This window comes from Agelaius tricolor, unplaced genomic scaffold (genome assembly GCF_023055355.1).
Source record: "Agelaius tricolor isolate 1412-34295 unplaced genomic scaffold, bAgeTri1.0.p SCAF_1, whole genome shotgun sequence".
Lineage (NCBI taxonomy): Eukaryota > Metazoa > Chordata > Aves > Passeriformes > Icteridae > Agelaius > Agelaius tricolor.
The window spans coordinates 35698199-35717393 of record NW_027269261.1 but is presented as its reverse complement, the minus strand read 5'-3'; the positions used below and the strand labels follow the sequence as shown (position 1 = coordinate 35717393).

At 41.2% G+C, this 19195-nt stretch overlaps 1 protein-coding gene and 1 long non-coding RNA gene across 6 annotated transcripts in view; one reads left to right on the top strand and one right to left on the bottom strand.

Annotated features, from left to right (window-relative positions):
* The window catches only part of VIT (vitrin), a 53580-nt gene extending 37800 nt beyond the window's left edge, over positions 1-15780 (bottom strand). For 3 of the 5 annotated variants that reach the window (XM_071429600.1, XM_071429614.1, XM_071429632.1), the window contains exons 1-3: positions 15512-15780; positions 2001-2069; positions 237-302 (exon numbers count right to left, since the gene is read on the bottom strand). In XM_071429600.1, coding sequence (XP_071285701.1) covers positions 237-302; positions 2001-2031 — 97 coding nt within the window. In that variant the 5' untranslated portion in view covers positions 2032-2069; positions 15512-15780. The remainder of the gene's footprint in view (positions 1-236; positions 303-2000; positions 2070-15511) is intronic. The other 2 variants (XM_071429607.1, XM_071429622.1) reach the window with 1 other exon arrangement.
* On the top strand, positions 294-14419 carry LOC139591279 (uncharacterized). Its single transcript, XR_011679599.1, has 4 exons — positions 294-2109; positions 2305-2454; positions 10135-10490; positions 11650-14419. It is a non-coding gene; the product is annotated as an uncharacterized lncRNA (long non-coding RNA).
* Positions 15781-19195: the final 3415 nt, after the last annotated feature.

Sequence of the window (19195 nt, the reverse complement as noted above, 5' to 3'; positions counted from 1 at the left end):
ACCTATGAAGACACATTTTAGCAGTGAATTACAAAATTTTCCCTTTATAAATGTTAAGTGGCAAACACGTTAGTCAATGATTTGTTTTCCATTAAAGAGTCTTTTAGCTAATATATAATGCCATTGACTCTAGACAATCGTGGAGAGTTTCCAGAATATAATCTCACTTTGCACCATTCTTATGCACTGGACATGTCTGCTGTAAAACAGCCAAAAATTCTACTGAGATCACTTACATAGCTTAGCCTTTTTTGTCTTCTTTGTGGCTTCCTTTGCTGTGTATGTACATGTAAGAAACACACCTAGAACACATAAACATAGTATCAGGAAAAAGATGGACTATCAAGATCAGTCACCACAAGCTCCTCTGCATGAGATTTTGCAAATTCGAATCAACAGGGTGAAAACCTAAAATAGGAATATTTTCAGCCACGTTTAGGTTTCTACTTGGTGGTTAACTTTGCAGTCAAGATGTCATCTGCTGTGGGGAAGTTCTCTGAAGGGGAACAGTTCACACATTCATTCTATGCAACTCACTATCTCAAGATGCCATGGAGTCCATGTGGTCCAGAAAACCACAAAAATATTTCCACAAGCAGTGGGAACTCTTTGTAATTGGTGCAATATGGATGCTAATGAAACAATGTGTTCTGTGCATAAAGCAACTGGGAATTTTGGGAGCCAAAAATTCTTCTTAATAACCATTTGGGAAGGTTTTTCTGTTATTTTGTGTTGTGACATTTCACTCACTGGTGGCAGCAGGTGAGGGATACTGGGCAGCATTACAGACTGTGTGAGGTTCTTGGGTGGCATGTCCCAGCAAGGGCACCCATTTTCTTCAGTAAGCAGGTTTATCATTTCAAAAGTGTAAAATATGCTGTTAATTAAAAGACACATCCCAATATATGCCTGTAGTTTACCATGTTATGTTAACTTGCTAAGTGATGACATATAAAATCTCTTTATTCTCTGTGCTTATCTTATAAGCATTGTATTATGGGAAATGGATAACTTCATTACAAATATCTTGACTTTCCTATTCACCTTTCCCTTCTCTGAGCTTTCAGAGGGAATTGAAACTCTCCGTGATGTGTCAGCTGATCCTTTTATCCTATGTTAAATTAATCTTACTAGAATATGCAACAGAAGTAATTTCTTTCTTTTATGCCCTTCTCCCCCTAGACTTATTTCAGAGAGTTTGTAGACTTAATCACACCTTGAACTTGCTCAAAAGCTAAAGCAGCCTCACACTGTCTGAAGTGACAGTGCAGAGGGGCAGTATTTGGGCCTTTTGTCACTGGTGCAGTTGTGTAACCACGGCAAGATTGTAGTTAGTTAAAAAAAAAGGAAAGCATGAGTGGAAAATAAAGTGCAATATCTCAACTACTTGGAATGTTGCAGCACAATCTAATGTGGGGAAAGTCATCTGGTAATTTATGTAGAAGAACTACATAGATTGCTGTAATGTGAACTAAGAACAACTGTCCTGACAGACTTGAGGATAACAGCTAGAGGGAATATTGCCTAGGAATGTCAAAACCAGAGTGTTCATGTAAGATGAATTGCAAGTTCTGGAGTTTCTGCATGTTCCCAAAAAGTGAGATCCTGTCTGACTGCCGGGGAAAGAAAATAAGACGCATTTATAACCTTTTGGTACCATCTTGTTCATGAAAAGAACAAGAACAGGGAGAATTGAAAGAGCTGATTTTTCTTTAGAGGGAATCTTTACATTACAGGCACTTTTCAGGCCCACCTGATATGGACTGCATGTAACTGGTCATATACTTGGAGATCCCTGCAAGGAATTAATATTTTTTTCTATGCCAAAGTCAAGAAGTTTGTGTAGCCTGTTTCTGAAAAGCTGTGCCAAGGCATACACCTGCCACTGAGAGCTTCATCAGCCCTGGAGTCCAAAGGGAAGAGAAACAGTCAGTAGCCACTGGACATCCAGGATGAGAGAGTACAGACCCTACAAATTGCAGCACAACAACTGTACTTACCAAAGAAGGCTGCAATGACTGTGGCCCTCATGGTGAGTGAAGCAAAATCTGGATGAGCACTAAGGAGCACTGAAAAGGAAAAGAAGAGTACATCAGGCTGCATTTGGAGGTAAGGCAGATGACACTGTCATGCTGGGGGCAGAGGGACTGTGTGCTCTTCTTTAACCTTTCACAGTCCTCACATGCTGCATCCTCTTATGACACTTTTTAGAACAACTGATATCCCCAGGGGAGGTGGTATTTGGGCTATCACACTCCCATGGACTAAGTTTTACTTCTCTCCAAAATTTGTCTTTTGCTCCAGAAACCAAGATTTCACATACTTATCGCAGAAGCCAGGGTCAGGAGAGGGCATGGTGGGCATGGACATGTTCTGACATCTATTCAAATCTGTTCACTGCTCTTCTAAGAAATAATCAAAGAATCGTCCTTTCTGCACATCTAAGCACACCAGGTAATCTTACATAGATAAGGAGAACATAAATCCATTTACTCCTGAAAGATGTTGCATGAAGTATTTTGCAATTGTTCCATCATTTGTGAGCCAAATGGCTGATTTCTTTCATTTTCTGAGGATGTGTATGTGTGTACTTATATGTGAGCACTTGAGATTAAGATGATTCTGTCAGAACATCTGGAAAACATTTTTTCTGGGTCTGCACACATGGTTTATGACCCCTGCCATCCCTGAAGATTTTGGCCAGGCTACAAGAATTCAAACTTATCAGAGATAACCCCTCTCAGCCCCTCCTGAGCATCACCTGCTGCTTTTGCTATTATTTCATGATTGTTGAGGGAATCCTGTGTTGGGCACTCATAGTTAATTGTAGTCATTAAAGTACTACATAATGTTTGACAAACAGAGTAAAAAGTCTGAAAGGGAGAATATCAAGGATCAAAATAGACTTGATCTTCAGAGAAACTTATTACAAGTGGAAATGTTTGTTTAAAGAAAAAGAGCTAGCTATCCAGAAAGAAAAGAAGAATGTTAAATAAGAATGATAAAGCTGCATATGATCAGGGAAAGCAAGATATCTGCTTCCTGGAAAAATGGCAGATTTCATCTGATTTCACATAACAATTCATATACTCAGAAGCAGGGCTGTGGTAACCCCAGAAAGAAATTTAGAGAACAAGGAAGATAGAGGGGAGTAAGAAAAAAAAAAATCTGCATTCTGTCTTCATATAAAATGTTTCCATATTTTTACTTTAATTACTCTTCTTTTTCAAGCAAGCCACATGCTATGAATGAGGATGACTAAAATAGTATGCTAATCTAAACTGAGTTCAGCCAGTTCTGGGTCTATATAATTTATAACTCTTTTTACATAGAGCAGATCCACTTCTGATTTTTACTTCTGTGCTACAGTTGGAGAACTTCAAGTGCCAGGACATACCAACAGTGTCACTTCCTTAGAGAACAATGTCTTTCCTTGGTGATCTCCCTGAAAAAGGTTCCTGCTAGGCTGCTAAAGCTGAAAGTGGCAGAGGTTTCTCAGAAGCCACTGAACTGAATCTGGGGGACATGGAAAGTGGCTCAACACAGTCACTGTGTCCTTCTGCAGGACGATGGGCAGTGCAGCGGGGGTGACCCCAGGCTGTGCAAGCCATATCAGCAAGAGCAGTTAAATGCTGATATTCTGCTTTCATGGTTAGTTTCTATTAAAAAGAGTTGCCCATCTTTTGGAACAAAAATCCACTTTAAGCATTTACTGAAGCTTATTTCTACTGTGAAGCTGTTAAAAGAAATAGCACCAAGATGTAGAAGAGTGCTCAGAGAAACAGCTCAGATGCTTTTCTCCTCCCTCTTATGTTTCAACCCACTAACACATCAGAGGTATCAAACAATTGCTCCCCTTCAGTGAATTCTCACTTTCGGTCAATCACAGAAAAAGAAGAAGCAGAATAAGAGTTGCAATTCATTTGCAGAACTACCATGCACCATTAAAGATTGTACTGACACTGGCTTAGACTTTGCAAAAGACATCTTAATGTGAGCATTCCCAAAATTTGCAGTGAACAAATTCAGCATTGGCATTTTTATTTAAAGAGATCTGTGTGGATTTTTCCTGGCAGTATTTGGCTTGGTGCTGAGATGTTTTTCTCCACCAGTTTAATTACAGTAGAAGAGGTCTGATATGGTAAAGCATCCATGTAAAATCTGGCTTCATGGGTGGGCTGCTGTGTGTTGTGTGGGGAGAGTCCAATGCTGCCTAACTTTTCCTGTCTTACAAAACATGTAACCACTTGTATCACCAGGGCTGCACAAGATTTCCCACTGCTTCCTGAAGACCCTGCTGTCCCCAGCCCTACTGTCCCCAGCCCTGCTGCCCCCAGCCCTGCTGTCCCCAGGGCATGGCCAGCTGCCCCAGGAGCCACCCCAATCCTCTTGGATGTCAGAACCCTAGGCTTGGCTGCAGTTGCATTCTCTGCCTAGTTGGCCGGTGGGAATTTCTCTTCAAGGCAACAGAAAGTGGGCTTTTGTTCCTAAATTATTATGAATTCACTGTGGAAAGAAGCCAGTAAATCTAAAAGGATTTAAGGCTTAAAGCCTGTCAGGGGCTCAGCAGAGTTCAGCAGATCCCTTAGCCTGCAATAACAGATGTTTATCAATAAGAAAGATACTGGAAGCATTTAGAGGCAGTTAGATTTGCTTAACAGCTTTGTTGTCACAGCTAAACAGAAAAACATCTTATTGTGGACTCTGTATCTGTGTTAGTGCTAGTATCCTCATGGAAATAAATTATATTAGTAAAGAAACTTGGTTTTGCCACTATAATAATTTCTACTATATTTCTACTAGTTTTTGCCACTCTAATAATTTCTGCCTATCAGGAGAAATGCACAGACATCCTGTGACACAGCCCTGGTGACAGTACTCCAAGGGGTGGTCCTGGCCTTCAGACCGTGGGCTGTCACATGGGGAAATGCACAGGAGGATTTACATTGCTGCCTATTAAGTATCAGGCACAGAAGCTCCAGGCTTTCTGTAGTGGGAAGTCTGTGTGCATTCATTGTTTTTGGGGCCTAGGGTGTCACCTGATTTAAGCTGTGTGAGATCTCCTATACTGTGCACTAGCATGGCATCTGCTCCTTCACACTGCTAAAGGGAGCAACAGCTTGGAAAAAAGCAGTGGGTTTTTTGTTCCTCTGGGAAGGAAAGGGAAAGCAGGGCTCCAATCCATGCTTACAACAGACTTTTTTAGTCAGTGTAGATCCACTGAGAGGTCTGGGGATGTTTTATCTGTGGGTCAAAAATGGCACTTTGCTATTAAATACAAAGTTGCACTTCCTTTGTTCCTTTACAAAATGAATAGATCCCATTAAAACAAACTGAAAAGTTTCTACTTTTTATTATTATGGAGCATGAGTTTTGCTGAGACTTCTAATCAGATTTCTGTTAAGGCAGTACTTACAGTCCCAGTCAGAACTGGGAAGTAGTGACTACACACTATTAAATCTCCCAAACTGTATGCTGGATCTCTGTTTATCTGAGTACCTTTTACCATCTGAATCTTTCAGACTGTCATAACAGAAGTTACCTTTATGCCAGAGAAGCTATTACATATGCATTACATTAACATGTGCTTCAATTCCTGCTAAGTACAAATGTACTAAGAAGTATCTCCTTCAGTGTTTCCCAGACCTGCTGATATTTTAACTTTTAAAATCAGAATCCTTTTTGAAAGAATTCTGATTACTTTTTCCTGACCACAAACACTTGAAAACTCTTGAATGTTAGTGAAGAGACAGAATTAGCAAGCTATTCTTTTTGTGTATAAAGTAAGATTTTTTTATACTGACCTTTTATTAGCAACTTGACTTTTATAAAGATCTGAGAGAGCTGCTATGTACTACAAACAAACAGATGGTTTAAATGCACATAATTGTTACTGTATGGCAAAGTGCAATATTTTCTGGAGGAAGTGCAGATTATAAGTCCTTGATTTTTGGTGTCTGGCTCTGCTGTCCGTTCCATGTGCAAGCTGAAATTCTTTGCTAGTGCCATGTGCTTTGCCTCTGCAGGAGTAAGCAGTTTATCTCCTGTAATCTCCTGTGCCACAGAAATTAATTTGTATACTCTCTTTGTACCACAATAGTGTGTGTCATTGTTTCCCTTTTCAAGGGGTTCTAATATCTCAGCAACACTGGCACCATAAAGAAAAACAGAAGTGGACTTTGTCTGAAATCTATTTGAGCAAGGAGCATGGAATTAGCAGCAGGATCTCTAAGCACTGTGGGTTGAGTTAAATATGTGCCCTTTATGGGAAAATCAAGTGGGTTTGGTGTAGGTGTGAGTAAATTGGTTCGGATAAACAAGAGCTGATCATCATCTTCTAGAGGAAAATATTTTAGATTTTTTTGTTTTTGTTGTTGTCACTTTTAATTTTTTTTTTATTATTGTTTAACCCTTTCTTTGTTTCATGCTCATACTCCGTACCCATGGCATTGTACCTTGTTTGGCAGTGCAAGAGCTGTTTGTTTTGGAGCACACAGGGTGATAGGACTAGCACTTGCCACATGTGATTTAGTTTCACCCTGTTTCTTGTCAGAGGGATGAAGTTATGTACCCTCAGTGCACTGTGTTGCTCTGAAAGTCTGTACATCAAAAAAAAGTATCTAAAAGTGGCTGTTTTTTGAAAAACTGCAGGTACTGAGTTTTGCTGAGACAGAAAGGTTGAATTGATAGCTATAGCTCTTTATGGAGGCTTAGGCTGACCTGTAGGTGTACCAGGCCAGGTCACAAAATGCAAGATCCAAGGTGCTATTTTGTGAGGTGAGCTTGTCTGTGTGGGAGGATAGACTTTACTCTTTGTGTGGTCTGAAATAGAATATATGCATCCAGGAATTAAAAAATATCATAGACTTCATCACCCGCTGCTGTAAGAAAAGGTGAATGAATGCTCACCTTTCATATTTCTTCTGTGATGAGGAAAACATGGGTCCAAATTCCCTGAGGCCGTGGCAGTTATCCCTGATTAAGTGTTCTCACCACTTGCTTCTTATGACAAGACTTTGATGGCTGCCACATAATGTTTTAAATGGTGCCTGCTTTGCTTAGTGAGGCTCCTGACTCTCAAAAGGGCTGTGGGGACTGCTGGTAGCCAGTTCCTCTTGTGGGGTACCAGTCAAGTCACTCTCAAGTCATTGAAGTGAGGCATGGGTGGATTCAGAGGTCTAAATTCTACCTAAGTTGCACCTTGGGCACAGGAGCAATTTTTTTTCTGAGGTGGTTGAACAAATGTTTATATGCAGGTTGGCAAGAGGAATTTAGTTCAAAATAGCTCTCATTCAGGTAGGTATAATGAAGAGATGATATACCTAAAAATTTAGAGACAAATAGAAACATGTAAGCAGCCCTGCAGTACTCATTTTGTGTTCATGCAATGCCCTGAAATTAAAACATAAGTTTGAAGTAACAGTGATGATGACTTCTCTGCTTTCCACAGAGCTCTTTCAGAAGAAGGTAATTTATTTAAGACTAGAGTGTGATTTAACTTGCCAGACCTTTCTCAGAGTTTAAATAAAACCGCAATGATTATACATTTTCATCTGTCTCAGCAAGAAAACCATCAATTATGTTGGTCTGACCTGCCCCTTCCAGCAAAGGAAGAGATACATTTAGAATATGTCACCCACCCACAGAGAAAATATAATTTGGACTGTCTGGATTATGATTTCTTTGGGGGCCATTACACTGTACTTTCCTGATTTCTGCTAATGTATTATGCTTTAATTTTTCATTTTGATGCACAGCTTTCATGCTTCATTGGGAATTGCTGTTTGCTTAAACCTGTGAATCCCTGTCCAGAAAACTTCCTCCCTCTGTTCTCCTCCCCACCATGGCTTTTGTCTGCCCCACTCACTCTCAGGCAAACTTTTTCTACTTTTCTAGTTTGACTATTACATCATTCAGACCCCAGCCAGGTGCCATCAATCTCTGGCACTGCAATTTTCCCAAGAAATAGAGGGCAGAGGAAAGTACTTGCAATTCAGCAGTGCCGGAGGGCTGTGCTAGCTTTGTAGCATGAGATTTCTGGCCACAATTCTTTTTTTTTTTTTTTTTAGAAAATGTGCCATTTTCTATTTCCAACAAATGGTTTAAACAAGTCAAAGTGACTTTTTAAAGTGCAATACATGGTTTCTCAGATTGGATGCACAATAAAGAGCACTGAGTAACCATGCTATTGTGCTGCCTGCAAACTAAGTGTTGTGTGTCAGAATTCCCCTGAAGGTACATATTTAGTCTAAAAGCAAGGAATTTCTGTTAAAGGCACTGAAAAAACTGCACATAACCCTGGGGATGGTTTTGGAATTTCTGTAGCATGTTCAAACAAAACAACTTTTTTTTTTTAGGTGGAAACTTAGAAGCAGAAATTTAGAGAAACTGTAGGATGCTTACTCTCTCCTTAAAGCTACACACAACCCTTTACTACAAAAGTGAATTATATGTCCAGATCAAAAGCCAAACTCATCCTTAAGCATGCTAGTAAATTTATATAACAGCTCACAGAAAACTTTTATTGATCCAGTATCTCCTACAGTTTGTATTACTAGTGATATCCCATGCCAAAGCCAAGGACTGGTTGGATAAGGATTCAGAAAATATTTGTAATTAAAAAAAAAAACAAACTGGAGCTACCCTGGCATTTGGCACTTTTTGAAGTAAGGCAGGAAGTGATGGAATTAATTTATGTCTAGTAATGACAACTTGATCAAGGAAACATCTTTCACAAAAGGTCTTCAACAAGTCAGGAAGCATGGGAATGCTGTAGAAAGCATTTTGTAAAGCTAAGCTGAAATTCAGTTCTCTGAACTTCAGTAAATTGAAGTTAAGAAATTAACTTTGCAATCTCTTAAAAATGATAGTCTTGTGCTCCTTGCACTGCATAATATTTTCCTTTTTATATTTTGTACTTTCAAAAAATATTATTTCTTCCTCATTGCATTACTTCCGTTTGGAAATGTTTTCTCCAAGCCTTCTCAGTTAAATATCTTTCTGATACCTTTAGTTTAGAAAAAACCAACCTGTGCAACAAGGGAGGTTGCTACCAAAGGCAAAGCAGAAAACAACCCCAAATCACCTTCTGCCCCTCAGTCATCTTGTACTGCTGCTTTGTTGGGACCTCCCAATGGCTTGCCTGCTTGCAGGGTCAGCTGCTGAGGGCCAGGATGCCCAGCCCCACATCCCAGGATGTTCTGCATGGCCACGCTGCCCATGGCCCTCCCCAGGCAGTGATCATTGCTGCTTTGGCTATAGACTGCTCCAGCTGTATCCTCCCAGCTCCTCTGCAGCCCACCTGCAACCCAACAGGGCACTCAGGCTGATATCTCTCACCTGATGGGGCTGTTCTGGGGAGCTGTTTGAAAACCTGTGAGTAGCGTTTCCATTTTTTGATGACTGAAGAAGACATCTCAGGGCTCCAAGCTGCTTTTGGGAGGAAAGTGAGCTAGGGATTGGAATGAGTGCCAGCATCATAAATGAGGCTATTAGGGGTTGTGCTGGTTTCCTGGAGACATGCTGTTGGTGGAGGTGCTGGTGAGAGACATGACACAGTGAGGGCCAAGCTGTGCAGCCTTATGGCAGGTGTGTGCTGGCAGCCCTTGGCAACTGGCAGCACTGGTCTCTCTAACATATGGGGCATGTGGACAACATGAGGAATAGCTAAGCTTCCAAAACTACATTCCTCAGTATCTGAGTGCCCTGGAGAGGAAATGAAAAGCTAGAAAACATGGTGGCAGAGCAAGTGGCCTTCAGAGCCCAGTCCTGGATACTGTGACAGTGTAGGTACAGCCAGAAATTGCTGAGATATGTGTCTCAGAACCAGGCTAACACTGTTTTACTAATTTTGCATATTAGAGTATTTTAAAACCTGCTGTTTTGCATAGAGGTGGATCACAGGATTCTGTTTCTGAGAGACCAAGATCAAAAAAGGAAACTACTTGGACTGGAAGCAGGAACTTACAATTTGTGGGCTTTTGTTTTGAAAACAAATGAAGCCTACAGTCCTGAGTATTGCATAATCTACTTCCATGCTCAGGAAATTTGAACTATGGCTTTAGGAGATTACCATATGAGCTTCTACTTCAAATCTAATTATTGCCTAACCTACGTATTTCTTTCTACATACAGATTTCACCGACAGGAATAGAAGATGTAGACCATGGAAGACTGAGTTTCTGTCCCAAATTACCACCTATTTTGAGATGCAGTTTGGTGGAAAGGCTTTCTCCAAAACAGGGTGCAAGCAGGCTTTTATGACTTATGTGGTGTCAATATTTGCCCTTATAACATTAGTACAAAGTTGCTCCATCGGATCTACTCTAAACTTCTCTAACCTCTCACCCCCTCATCTGGACACTCCTCTCCTTCCCATGCAGCCTCATTTCCAAACAGCCTCTTTCTTTCTGTGCTTCATGTCCTAAAACTTCTTCAACCAAGCCCAGAAGGACAAAATTCTCAAGTGTTGAAGATGCATTGCAGAAGAGGTGAGAAGGATGGGCTCACACCAAGGCAAGCAGGATGGATTCCCATCATCCTCAGCTGGCTGGCAGCTGTGAAAATACCCCTGTAGTCAGGGAGTTCTTACCCTTTTGTAGCTCTGACTCACTGAAGTTGTCCACAGCCAGAATACACAGCCCTGCTGCCAGCTTTCCTCTATGTCTCACCCCTGTTCGATGGGCTGAAGGGTAAATGATGTATTTGGAGGAAACAAGAAAGAATGGAGCCTTCTGAGTCCCTAAAGGAACCTGGCAGGGAGATCGAGAGGCACAGACATGGCTGTGTCCAAACTTCCCTGTAAATGAGTGATTTTTGAGAGGTAAAAATTTCCACAGTTTTGTGTACAAGCCTGAAGGTGTTGGAAATCCCCAGATCATCCTGGTGGGGACATTAAAGGACTGCATGAAGCTACACAAGAACATTCAGAATCTTCCTGAAAATTTTGGCGCATGTGTACCTGTCACTTGGCGATTCTGTGCCTTTTTCATATGAAACAAGCTGCCAGCTGAAGCACTACTGCTGGCTGCTGTGTTACATGTGCTCTATTTACAAAAATATTTTATAAGGTGATAGGCTGAGCAACAGTTTGCAAATGCAAGCTGAATGTATTTTTTATATCTGTGTCTGTGGGATGCTCAGTAGAATGAGGCACATTAAGGATAACTGACACAGATTGTGTTCTTAATGTGCCACTGACCTCTTAATGCACTCTGAAGTTCTGGAGATAAAGCAAAGATGGGATGGACTTCATGGGCACTAGAAAGTCAGTTCAGCCACTACAGCAAGACTGATGTTAAGAACTGTTTAAATCTAGATAATTTGAATGAACCAGATATGGTTATAAACACTCTTCTGAATGGGAATGTGTTTCCAGTTTGGGAAATGAGATATAGATTTGGGTGTTCTGCTTAAAAAGGGAAGAAAAAAGCTGCAGATAGTAGGGGTTTTTTACCTTTTTTTTTGTTGGTTTGTTTGTGGGTTTTTTTGGTTTTTTTGGTTTTGTTTTTGGGGTTTGGTTTTGTTTATTTTTTGTTTGGTTGGTTTTTTAAATTAAAATGATTTTTCATGAGAAATATTGGTGCTTCCAAGCTGTTGGGAAATTTTCTTTCTGATCAGCACTTTCTGTTTGTTTGGTTTTTTTTCCAGGCCTCAGTCACTGAAAAATGAGCCCAAAGAGGAAAGGCAGCCCAAAGCAACCCAGCTAAGTCCTACTGGAGAGGAGAACAGAGAAGATGGCAAGAGATGAGGGTGAGCTGGCTGCAGAACGAGGGAATGGGCTCTGTTCTCTGCTGGCAGGGCAGCTGTAGAGGATGTGGTAGCAGCCCTCAGACAGCACTAAAGCTGCCCCAGAACAGAGTTAGGTGCAGAATATTTGCAGAGCCAGAGCAAACACTTGGGTAGCTAGCCCATGAGTGCCATGCTGCCAGGACTGCCCAAACCTGGCAGCTCCCGGTGTTTGCAAGGGGCAGCTACACCCACGCAGGCTGCAATGACAGCTGGCCAGTACAGCTACCCCACAGGCGCCTTTGGAGCCGACAGAATTTCAGTAGATCCTGACTTCTCTATGGGCCACAGTGCTGGAAGAAAAGTTCATCAGTTCATGCTCCGGTTGTATCTGAACAAGCCCCTTCACATCCCTCTTTTTGCATCAGCTTGCTTTCCACCGGGCATCATCACAAAGCACTTTTACTCCTGCCCGGGCTCACAGCACTGCCTGCAGCCCCTTTGGGCTGGGGGCTTACAGAGTTCACAAGGGTTATGCAGGCTCTGACAAGACAGACAGGCAGAGTTTAATTTCCTAACAGATACAATCTAAACAGCCACAGATTTTCTGGGCATTTCTGCGCCTTTCTGAGCCTCTCGTGTGGCAGCGGGAAGCTGTGCTGCCTGTGCAGCCTTTGCCCCGGTTTTCCAAGAGGGAAAAATGTGCAGCAAATAAAGGAACTGGGATGCAAAAGAGTGGCAGCTGCTTTAGGACTGTTAGAGAGGCTCTTTTACGGACGAATGAACCGTCAATTTGTAGTAAGACATTGTTTTCTAAACATAGCATGAAAACTGTTATCTTGCCTGGCTGGTCATTAGAAGAGAGATAATTATAGTCCCTGTGCGACAGCCGGGCCCAGAACAGGGGCTGCATTGTCCCGGGTCCCAGCTGAGCTCCAGCACAGCCTCCCCAGGCAGCGCTGGGACAAGGGGGCTCCTTGTGACCCGGCAAGTTCAAAAGAGGAATTGAAGTGCTCTAAGTAGGTGTTAAGCACCTTTTTCTCTCTCCGACTCTGGACTTTAAAATCTACTCCACAAGAGAAAGTTGTGGAGGAAGGGCAGATCTGCGACTACTGTAGCTGCATCCTCCCTGCTTTTTGTACAATACATGCTATGATTATTATTTTTCCTTTATTAAATGAAGAAATCAGCCCCCAAACCACCAGTTTTGCGGTTCTGTGTTTCTGTTTTTCAACACAGATTAATGGAATCTGTATGGTGGGCAGGTTTTCAGAAGGAAAGGCATATTATATGTTCAGTGTCCACTTCCTGAGGCCTGAATGAGAAACCTAAACCTCAGCTGATGCTGCAGCAGGCTGGAGGAGTCCTGGTGTACCCAGAGCTTCAGGGGGCCAGAACATCCCTCCAGGACTGCCAGGAAATACCAGACTTTTGTTTTTCATTACCCATGCAGAAAAGACCCTGCCACCCCAGCCAATTGCAATGGGCCAGCACACACCTTGCTGCTCTGGCCCCTGCCCGTGCCAGTCCCACTACACAGGCACTTCATGTCTACAAGTGCCACAGCACTGGTTTTTTCAGGAATACAGTCAGAGTTGCAGGTAGTAAACTGAGTTATCACTTTTTTTTTACTCATTTCAACCAGGTGCCTTAAATGACTTACCTATCAACACTTAAACTGAAAGAGAGTAGGTTTAGATTAGATATTAGGAAGAAATTCTTCACTGTGAGGGTGCTGAGGCACTGCCACAGCTTGGCCAGAGAAGTTGTGGATGTCATGTGAAGGGTTTTCTGACCAGAGCTTTATTTGTGGTTCAGAGAGGGAAAGAAAAAAATTCTCCAGGCAGGCCAGATACAGTCAAGTTTTTGATGCCATTGTTACATAAACATTGGTTTTATTTTTAGCAATGTTTTCTAAGAAGCAATGGCCAGAAATAATAAATAATTCCAACATTTCACATGAAGTAATTGGCCTGGTTTTCAGCTTCAGTGTTCACTCTGTGGCTCAGGTAGTGCCCTTTTAGAAATAGTCCAAATAATTTTGACCAAAAAGAGTTTAATAATTAATTTCTTACTACTTCTGTGAAAGTCAGTAACTAGGTGAAAAAACAACACCTTGTTAATGCCTCCTTTAAAGGAAAGGCTTTTGTAGGATCTTATCCTTATTAGACAAAAGAGAATCCAAGAAGAGTATCTTTCTAGTATTCCAAGTGTGAGGAAACCTGGTGTAGCTAGTAAAACTGCTTGGTTCAACCAGTCAGTGGTAAGTGCTGTAATTATACCACTGGGGAAAGTAGTGTCTTACATTAAGTAATGGTAGGAGCAATTAAAGACCAAGTTAAGAACATAATATTACTACTACAGGTGGAAACACAGTATTGGCAGTACATTCAAAATTTCTTCTTAAAAAAATACTTTTTATGTACTGAATAACTGAAAGACAGGAAGTCCTTTTTGTCATCCCAGTGAGAACAACCCCAGCAACTCAAAGGATTGAGTAAAATATGCAAGCAAAGTAAGTCTGTTTAATATAAGACAGTAACTTAGTATTTGAAAATCAATATGTTTGTAATGCAGTTATTTTTGCTTGAGTTCTCTTTGCATCTCTGAAGGAGATCTGTCTTACAGCCACGACTGTCATTCAAGTGATGAACTGAGTAAAGTGTGAAGAATATGGTAACACAGAAAAACATAGATTTTCTTTGAGTGATTGCAAAGTGTTTTTAACTTCAGTATGTATATAGGAAAACACAAGTTATAAACATATACAACTCCATGGCTTTTCTCAGTAAAACGTATTTTAAAAGACATCTAAACAAAATTTCCTCTGTGTGTGTTTTCTTGTTTTAATGTTTTGTTTAAATTTTGGAGAGGTTAGAGAAAAACCAGTGTGCTCTAAGGAGGACTTGCCTCTGTAATGTGTAATTTTGCTTTTTGCTCTGAATGTGGTGTAGTTCCCATAAACTCTAGGAACAGAATATTAACTAGAGTTGATATTTAGCTTGGGGCATTTGGTTCGTGTTTGTACTGGTTGGAGAGAAATCACATTTTGAAGAGACTTATCAAGACTCTAATCTCTCTGCAGAGAGCTGAGTGGCTGTGGCAGGCTTGACAATGCTATTCATTTTTGGAGCCTCACCACCAAAACAAGCACTCAGCACAAAAGGATGTATGGAGTCTAGGCTACTGTACTGTTCATACATCTGTATCTAGCCATTACCAAAGAGTTCACAACACAGAAACACACATCCCTGGAATAATACCATTTTCCACTCTGTGCCTTGGAGATTAGTATTCCCCAGTGTCAGGTAGTCTTTATTAATGACACACCTTCCCATGGATCAAAAAGAGTTTGTGAAAAAGTCTTGAAACCAAAACAGTTTTAAACTGAGGAACAAATTGCATTGTCTACCACAAACTATTTGAACAGAAGGCTTGGATAAATGTCTATTGGTGTGTGGCTTATATACATCATTCTTTATCACATAGTTAAGCCCTTGCTGTTTAGGCAGTGAGTATATGTGTCCACTTTAACAGCAGGGGCTTAATGCTTTCATAAATACTTTATGAAGTATATATGAGTAAAGTACAGTTTCATTCTACATTTATGTCTTCATCTTCTTAGGTCTTTGATCCTAAGCACACAGCTGGAATGCTAAATAAAACGTCATGTCCCTACAGTTTCTCAGCACTGAAAACATTTAACTATTATCAACAGGCAAAAAGCACAACTTCCCCCTCTCCCCCCTAAATAAATATAGCAGAAAAACAACATCCGAATTACCTTGCTTGAGGTGAGCAACTTTTTATTCCTTTTCTCCACACAGTATGAAAGTGGGTTTTTTTCCAAGCTTTTCTGTATCCCAAACTCCAGCCAACATTATTCTAGAGAAGGAGAGGCAGGCAGCAGAGGGAGGCCTGGACACCTTTTTTCTTTCAGAGAGGAGCTAATCAAACATTCCCATCAAGCTCCGAGCTCTGTGAAAGGCACATTGCTCTCTCTCCCCCCCTCCCTCCGCTCCTCTCTCCCTCTCTGTCTCTCTGTCTCTCTCTCTCTGTCTTTCCCTCCCGCACACACAGACTGCAGAGCTCCTTACACTGATTTAGCAGCTAAATTAGGCGGTCCTATTTTAAATATATGTTCCCTCCCACATATTTTTGGTAGGGATTTCTATGCTCCTTTTGCACTAGCCTGTCAGATTTGTCAAGTTTTTCTCTTTTGGGAAGTGAAGCTTTACTCAGCTGATGTTGTGGCTCATTTTTTTCAGTCTCCTCGTGCAGTTCAGCACTGTGGTGAAATGACTAGAGCTAGTAGATGAGAGTAAACCACACAGCCTTAAAGATTATAGCTACCAGATTAGTTAGATGCAGATCAGGTTTAAAGAGAAAAAATATCTTTTGAAGAGCCAGACTGTGATGTCTTTACTTACATGAATAGCATCGTATTCCCCCAGCAGTTTCCCTGAAGACAGAGGATTAGTGACAGAATAACTCTGCGAGTCTGGGCACAGAGAAGTAGAAGTATGGCATGAGGGTTCTTTCTGATGAAGTTGGATGTGAGGATTTAATAAAATGCTCTCAAAGGCTAATAAACTGGTATTTTTTAAGTGTGACCTGGCCAAATGAGGTATACGAAAGGACTAGTTTCTTTAAGTATCTGTATGCACATCTCCTAAATTTCTTGGGTAACTTTAAGAAGAAAAATGTATTAAGATTATCAAGATCATAGCATTTATGGGATTATCACAGAAAGTGCTGGTATCTTATTCCAGGATACTAGAATGTAAACTATAATTTGCAATTCCATTTAGGTATTTGGAAGTGTATAGAAACATCCATGGGTGAACATACACTGTTTAATCTAAGATCATTATGGATGAAAAAAAAAAATCTAGTATAAATACAGGAGATCGACTTCAAAACACACATTAGAAAGACATATAATTCCTGATTTAACAGTCTCCTAAATGCCTTTAGTTCAAAGGGAAGGTGATTACCTGGTACTTGTAAATATCTACTCCAGTACCTTCAGAAACTGTGTAACAGCTCAGCATATTAATAAACAGTACAATATCAAAAGTTTTCAACAAGCTCCAACTGTGTTACTAAGATATAATGATCCATAATTCATTTGATACTCTTAATACAGGAGCTCTGGCTTGCCATGGTGAGTCCATGCAAGGCAGGATGCACTAGACTGGCAAAAAAGCCTCTTCAGACAGCAAATCTGTTAGCAGTTCTACCTAGAAGATCAACAGAAAAAAACCTGACAAACCACCCCCCCCTGCCCCATATACTATTAATTCAAGTTAACAATTTCAGAATATCATCACCTTTTTTATAAGGCTTTGTGAGGTTTAATTATTCAGATAATGAGGGACAAAAAGACCAAGACCTTAGGACTACAGGTTTAGAGGTACATAGGTACAAGGGGACAAATATCTACTGGGGTTCTGTAGCTAAGTGGCTGTGTGCCACTTCCTAGTGCTAGTGAAAGACTGAAGTCTCCATGACAACTCCTTACCTGCAGATGGTGATAGATCAAAAATCTTTGGGCACAGACCTTCACTGGTCTTTAGCCACTTACTTTCCATTCAAGCAGCTTATTTTTAGAAATCCATGGGAATCTATGTAGACGATTTGCTTGTATTGCTTTACAGTCTCAGGTCAGTGGGTTACCAAGGAATCTTGATCTCAAACCAGTGCAAGTGAGAGGACTGAAGACTGAGCTTCTGGCAAACCAAACCATGGTTGGGTGGCAAAGGCATTTGCAGAGCATGCAACAGGACTGCATCAAACTAGCTGGACTGGTGTTGAGTGATGGAACTGAGAAGCCAGACACAGCAGATGATTGGGATGATGGTACAGGCAAAAAGTCCTCCTGAGGTTCAGCTCCTGCTGCCCGTGTCAGCTCACTGAGGGTTGTAGCTGTTGGCATGCGGAATGTTGTCGACAAGGCGTCAAAGCAAGAGCAACAGGGCATTACCAAGGTCATGCTTCTTTGTTGTTGCTGCAGGGTGGCAGTTTTACAAAAGAAACAGCTGATAGATCCACTTTTCATTTTCCATGGATGAATTATCTTATTTGTGGGTAAATTATACCATGGGCAAAGAGCCAGCGTGGTCCTGGCAGGACTTTGCTTAAATGCAGTGGTGTGAGAGCACAGCTTTGTTGCTTCCAGAAACATAGCAATGGTGCAGCCCTGTCCACTCTGCACCCACCTTACTCTCCCAGCCTTGCTGGCTCCACTCCTGGCTCAGGGTCAAGAATGTTGCCAGCTGGGTGGCACATTTCTGCACTGCTGCCTGAGAGCTAACCTGGCATCCTGGAAATGAGCATCCCAGGAACTGTGGAGCTGAAACACTGAGTAGGCAGAAAAAGAAAACTATCTGGTTTGTTATTATTCAGGGTATTCAGCCTCTCATTATTGATTGTAATGGAGAACTGAGGAGTATCAAAACAAAAGAATGAGGAGGGCGCTGACTGTCTCTTTTTATCACAACATTTCTGAGTGCCGTCGCCTGTGCTCTTTCCTGACAGAGGCAATTTCCAGCCACCCAGGAGCTGACAACACAAAGAGCAGAAACAAGAGGTAGACCACGTTGAATGGCTCTACTTTGGTACTGGGATTTGCCACAGGGAAAGATTTGTTTGCAAAAGAGATGGCTGTGCAGTCAGGAAGCCACTAATTTGAAGACAAAAGGTATTGAACATGATTGTCTAGGGGATGGACAAGTGCTCCCTATCTGTATGTGTCCATGTGTTCCACCATTGCTTCTAGTCTGAGGCCTCCACCTCAGTTAGTTTTCTGCTAACTCTTAGTAGTATTTGTGGTAGTATTTTTTAAGTTTTACTGTGCTCTATTTTCATGTGCATGTTAGTTAAAGCAGTATTTATCACGATCCATTGAAACAAAGTCTGAAAGCAAAAGAAAGCAGACCTCTTATCTGTCCCCTGAAGCAGCCAGTGAGTAAGACCAGGGAGTCAAAGAGAGTTGAGAAGGTTCTTTAGTTTTTGAAGAAAATTTAGTGACCTGTTCAGATTACCTTCACTCTGGAAGATAAAACAGCAGAAAGACAGATAAGATGTATGTACGCAGTGTTATTATCTCCTCTGACAGAGGAGATAATCTGGCCAAGACTCAGTAAGGAAGTTTGGTATTTTCAAACAGAGGTAGCAGCAACCTGGAAGACTAGACACTTGCTGATAGACCTTAGTCACAGACCTTTAAATAAATCTGCATTTTGAGATCATCTGTCATGCAGAATTTTCAAGGCACACAGTGTTTGTTACCCATTGCTTTGGGTAAGAGCTAGGTGGTGGCAGCTGAAAATCTGACTTCACTGAAGGGAAGCTCACTGGACTTAATCTAATCCTCATTAAAATCTGACTTCAACAATTTTTAACAAAGCATTTTTTAATAACATAACTAGTGGACTTACATATTTCATCCAGCACAAAAATGTAG